Consider the following 6,360-nt stretch of genomic DNA (forward strand, 5'->3'; position numbering starts at 1 on the left):
CGAACCTTTACAATTGGTTTTACGGGTTCACCAATCAACCTACATCGTTGGTTTTGCGGGCTTACCAACAAACCTTTACAAGGTGATTAATAAAAGAAGTAAGAAGATTTAAGCTCCTAGATGAGCAAATATAACAATATAATCTACAAAGAAGAGTTTAGAGAATAGTTATCACTTGATGAGACTTCTCTCTTCTTTGTCAAGGATGCTTCACTCTTCAAGGGTGGATGGAGCTCTTAATGACTCTTGGAATCTGCTCAACCACTTTCTTTTTACTCTTGAATGAAGCACTTGGATGAAGAAGATTAGGGCACTTGTCTTTCTTGTGTACTCTTTGATATTTTGCAAAAGGATGTTTTCTCTGATGAATAGTGCCACTATAAATAGTTTCCTTCATCCATTGGACAAGCCCGAATGGTTAGAATTCAAAAACTAGCCGTTACTCACTGTTGGAAGAACAAAAAGTACTTCTGCAGAACTAGCCGTTATGCTTCTGCCCGTGCTTGGGTCGACTCAACTTTTACTGGGGTCGACCCAACTTTCACTTTGGTCGACTCAACCTTTCCTTGGGTCGACCCTCTCAGAACCACAGAACCTTGCAATTCAGCCTTCCTTCACTTGGGTCGACTCAACATCTTTTTGGGTCGACTCAAGGTTCAGTTGAGTCGACTCAACTTTCACTTGGGTCGACCCTCTCAGGGTTTCCAGAGAACCTATTTTGAATGTCATTGCTTTTGGGTCGACCCTCTCAGTGTTTGGGTCGACTCAAGTTTGGGTCGACTCAACTTCCTCTTGGGTCGACCCTCTCAGTGTTTCCAGAGAACTGCTTTCTTGAGGCTTGAGAGGCTTGAGGTTTGGGTCGACTCATGCTTTCCTTAGGTCGACCCAACTACTGTTCATCCATGCCATTTTTGCAGAAGTGTGGCAGATGCTTTCTTGATGTGCCGGGGTCGACCCAATCAACCTTGGGGTCGACTCAATCCACACTTTGCTGCAACTCAAGGTTAGATTCATCCATATAAACAATGAAATGCATCTTTATCTTATTATACGAATATACTGAGAGTAACAGACTTATAAATGAAGTATCGAATTAATTTGTAACATACTCTTGATTATTGTATTAATCATCAAAATACCACTATCATCCTCACACATTCTCCCCTCCTAAAAAGAATTTCGTCCGCGAAATTAACATACCTGGAACACCAAAGAGTTGAGGATGTTTGGCTTTTATTTCTTCCTCAAGCTCCCAAGTGGCCTCTCTTTCTGAGTGACTGCTCCATTGCACCTTTACATAAGGAATGGTCCGACGTCGCAACACTTGATCCTTTCTATCCACAATCCGTACCGGATACTCTTCATAAGTCAGGTCCTCATGCAGACTTATAGGCTCAAAATCTACCACATGGTTCGGATTTGGAATATAATTTCTCAGCATTGAAACATGGAATACATTATGTACACCTGATAAAGCTGGTGGTAGAGCCAAACGATATGCCACTTCTCCAACTCTGTCCAGGATCTCGAACGGACCAACATACCTAGGGCTCAATTTGCCACGAACCCCAAATCTCATTACACCTTTAGTAGAAGATACTTTCAAGAAAACATGATCACCAACCTGAAACTCCAGTTCTCTTCTCCTATTTTCTGCATAACTCTTTTAACGACTCTGAGCTATACAAAGTCGTTCTCTGATCACTTACACCTTATCTATAGTCTATTGCACTATCTCTGAGCCTAAAAATTTTCTCTCGCCCACATCATCCCAATAAATAGGAGATCCATGTTAAAACATTCCAAGTCTAAGACCAACCAAGGAATCATCAACCGTAAATGCTAAATTTAACATGCCCAAGATTCTTCCAAAAGTTGTCAACAATAGAAGAATCCACTGGTGAAAATTACATAGCTACCTTTAGATCATCCATAGAATCAACAACATTCTCCTGAAACTAACTCAAGTATTCGATCATAATGCCTTTTAGATCAAATATTAATGATCTTAACCAGTTTCAAAATAAGTCAAACCACCACACTTTCGCTGCACACTCTGATTTAATTCATTTAATTCTCTAAAGTCACAAAATGATTTCTGACTAAAGTATCACTTTGCTTTGAGACTAATAAAATCCAAATTTCAAAATTTTCAAGTAGAATTAGAGCAAAACCTCTAGATCTTTTTGTCCTCAATTTATATAGAGCGTACTTACCATAACTAACCCCCAATCCTTTAGTTAAGTTTAAGGTCACTACGTAATCTCCACAACCTTCTTAAAATCCAAAATATCTAAGTTTAATTTAAAGGGGGTAATTCTTGTATTCCCTTAGCAATTTAATTAGAAAATCTACATTGATTTTTCTTCCAACAGAATTTACTTCAAACTCAATGGGTTAGAACTGTTGAGCCAATATCACTATGAGTAGGAATTAACTCTATCCACCTCCAAATTCTTCTTCACCAAAATTCTTGATGTCTATGATCAATGCTACACATAATAACTCACATAAGCATCTCAAAATCGAAATCTCTACTCAATATTGTATTTTACAATAACAAAAATTTCTAGTTAGATCATAAACCTAGACTTGAGTTCAAGTTAACACATCCAAAAGTCTCCAACAATTATAAAAAAAATTCAGTAGCCCAATCCAAATATACAAATTCAAATAATTAGAATACTCCACCAATTTGCATACTATATGGCCTTTAGAATTTAATCTACTAATAGAAATACACCAATTTACAATATTCAAATATGTCAATTCCAAATATAATCCACATATAGATTTAATCTCAAAAAAACATTCTGCACTAATACTATGAAAAATCTTTCTTAGCCCACTTCAATAAGACGGAAGATCTATATATAAATCACACTCTAATAATTAGTAGCAAAACCAAAATTATGATCATATCACAACCCATATCAAGTTTGAACTTCCAAGTTATTTAAATAATATCTGAACATGGTATAACCGGTGTGCCGTTGTTAATCTTTCTACACTTATCTTAGATCAAACCTCTCTTATCATGATCAAAGATAATTTATACTTTCCTTCCACACTCATCGAAAATTAAACCCGATGCATACATTTTATCACAATGCCCAGTGATCTTACATCTTAAGCACTGAATTTAATTGTCATATCCTAAGTGAAAGGCCACAGTCCCTAGTGGTCTTAAATCTTAGATTAAAATATCATTCTTGTTACAATCTCAAGTGATTATAATGTTAGAACCCGCCCATGCCGCTGATATTTCAAAACAAAATCAGATAGCAGCGGAAGGGGTATGTGCGGGATCGACGTTCATCGCATGAACATCGTTTGATAACCGTTCGTAGTTAGGTAAGGATTAAAAACTTTTAATAAATTTAGGAAGATCAGATCTTCACCTTGTGCAGGTAGATGATCACCGCAAACTGAAGTTCGTGGTTTAGGATGAAGGTTCGCTTGAAGCCGTTCAAGTGCCCGGCCTCTACGGATATCCACATGAAGTAGAGGACCGATCAAAGCTTCCTTGTCTCCCTGGGGTGCTAGCTCCCTTGCAGAGACAACTTTGGATGGCTGATTTCCTCTTTATCAATCAACCCTTGATTGTGCTTGAGAGGAGGAAGAAGAAGAAGGGACCTTGAAGAAGAATCAAAGCCTTCACTGCAGCCTTTCTTTTCCCTGCGTTGGATGAAGGAAGGGAAGGGGAGGAGGCCGCCAAGGCTTCTTCTTCCTTTCTTCTTGCTTTCGGCTGAAACAAGGAGAGGAGGAGGGGAGGGCGTACGGCAGCAAGAGGAGGAGCTTCTCATCTATCAGGTCAGCCCCCAAGCCTCCTCTTTTTATAACATCTAGGGCTCCTACAAGTTAGGAGCCCTTGATGTATTACCAAGAGGGGCGCCAACCCCTCTTGTTGCCGCACCAAGGGATCAAAGGAGGAGGGGCGTGAGCCCCTCCCTCTCATGTTGCCCTAATCCTCATCTAATGAGGATTGGGAGGCCCTAATGTGGTTTAGCCCTAATCCAATTAGGCTTAGCCCAAGGGTGAACCAATTTGGATCCAATCTAGGTAAGTCCTAATCCAATTAGAACTTAAATCAATTTTGACTCAATTGAACTCTTCAATCCTAATCCAATTAGGAGTCTTATTGATTCATTAGATTAATAATTAATTGAGAATTAGGAAACCCTAATCCAAATTAGGACATATTTAATTTTAGTCCTAATCCAATTAGGACTCTATTTGAATCCGAAGTCCTAATCTGATTAGGACTCTAGGAATCCTACTCCAAGTAGGAATCCGATTTTAATTCAAAACTCCTAATCTCATTAGGATTGTAGGAATCCTATTCCAAGTAGAAATTCCAGTCCTACTCCAACTAGGATTCCCAGTCCTAATCCAATTAGGACTCTAGAAATCCTACTCGAAGTAGGACTCTTATTTCAAGTCCAATTAATTAATTCCCTTTGTTCCTTCTTCAACTGAATATCAATCGAATTGATTACTTGTGATTCCTAATCACGATTCAACCATCGGATCGGTCAATACTTCTAGTGTGTGTGACCCCATAGGTTCTACTCTGACTGGTAGTGAGATATATTATGATCTCTATCATAATATCATTGAAAACTCCTTTCAATGGACTGGAACGATTCCAACTCTACTCATTAGGGTTTATCGATCATCGAGATAGTCCCTGTGAGTCCCACCATCCACCAGTGACACCTAGCAGCATGTAGTTGCTACCCAGTAGAATAGAATGATGAACCTCTAGGTGCAGTTATCATGTGATACAGTCCTACTATCGTGGATCCCTACAGGACGGAGGTCATGGACAACTCGTCAAACCCCATCGTCTGTCATATGTGAAGATTTATTTGACTTAAGTTCGAGAGTGGAAAACTCTTTCTCCACTGTGCATACTGCCCCGGCCGAGGTCTTACGAACTCAGTCTTATAAATCACATAGGATCTCTCCTTATCTATCAAAGGTCGATAGATTCCTTATAGGTGCATACCCTACTCCTACAGTGAACTTACTGCAGCCAATCTACACTGCATGGACCCATATGGCTAGAGACCATGTGTGTGTGCAATCAAACTATATTAACCTCACTGTGAGTAGCCGAAGCACCGCAGGTCAAAGGACCAGTCACACTACTGCAACATCAAGCAAGTCACTGACGAGTGGATAGACATCCAAGTGACTTCTTGTATTGGTCACGCTCAGTACCCTTGTTCTTAACAAGCACCTGTACTATTACTTCAGTGTCGCTACACTGTGGACTCGAGTCTCATCCATTCATAAGGAAAGTAATCTGTGCACTGATCTCATCGGATCGATCACCGTCCTCGTAATGATCCATCGATCAGGAGCATTTAGAAATTAATCACTAATGATATATGGCTCAAATTCTCAACTCTTGAGAATATGCATCATCATCTTATTAATTCCTTGGACGATTCATAGACACAATAATCATATGAATGAAAAAGATGCCTTTCATTTATTCAATAATAATAAAGTCAAGTACAAATTATGTCCTAAAATTAATAATGTGTCAGCCAAAATTGGCTTCTAGGGCATACATCTAACAATCTCCCACTTGCACTAAAGCCAATCAGTCATATATCTTAGTCCCATCTTCTCAAGGTGGACTTCAGTCTTTTGCTGACTTAGCTATTTAGTGAACGGGTCTGCCACGTTGTCCGCGGAGTCTACTCTCTGCACTTCGACATACTTCTTCTCAACATAGTCGCGTATGAGATGGAAGCACCGCTCTATATGCTTGGACTTCTGATGAGACCTTGGCTCCTTAGCAAGGGCTATGGCGCCATTATTATTGCAGTAGAATGTTATGGCATCTGATGACATTACATCCAATTCCGCAATGAATTTCTTGAACCAGAAGCCTTCCTTAGTAGCTTCGGAGGCGGCGATGTATTCAGCTTCCATAGTAGAATCAGCAATGATCGGTTGTTTGGAACTCTTCCAATTCACCGTACCACCATTGCACAAGAACACATATCCAGATGTTGACTTCCTATCATCGACATCAGTCATGAAGTCTGAATCTGGGTACCCTTCTACCTTTAACTCTGATGATCCTCCAAAGACTAAGAATAAATCTTTAGTTCTTCTCAAGTACTTAAGAATATTCTTCACAGCTGTCCAGTGTTCTTCACCTGGATTCGACTGATATCTGCTTGTGACACTCACAGCAAGAGCTATATCAGGTCGTGTACATAGCATGGCATACATGAGGCTCCCTATTGCCGATGCATAAGGGATCTTGCTCATGCGTTGAATCTCTTCAGATGTGTTAGGGCACATCTTCTTGGAGAGATGAATTCCATGTCTTAGGGG

At 39.7% G+C, this 6,360-nt stretch overlaps 1 protein-coding gene across 1 annotated transcript; it reads right to left on the reverse strand.

The window, feature by feature from the left end:
• Positions 1-1,200: 1,200 nt before the first annotated feature.
• On the reverse strand, positions 1,201-1,579 carry LOC120108839 (the record flags this gene model as incomplete). Its single annotated transcript, XM_039122569.1, has 1 exon — positions 1,201-1,579. A coding segment is annotated over exon 1 (379 nt), but the record flags the coding sequence as incomplete, so codon positions are not given.
• Positions 1,580-6,360: the final 4,781 nt, after the last annotated feature.

The sequence above is a fragment of the Phoenix dactylifera genome, unplaced genomic scaffold, assembly GCF_009389715.1.
Source record: "Phoenix dactylifera cultivar Barhee BC4 unplaced genomic scaffold, palm_55x_up_171113_PBpolish2nd_filt_p 001584F, whole genome shotgun sequence".
NCBI classification, from domain to species: domain Eukaryota; kingdom Viridiplantae; phylum Streptophyta; class Magnoliopsida; order Arecales; family Arecaceae; genus Phoenix; species Phoenix dactylifera.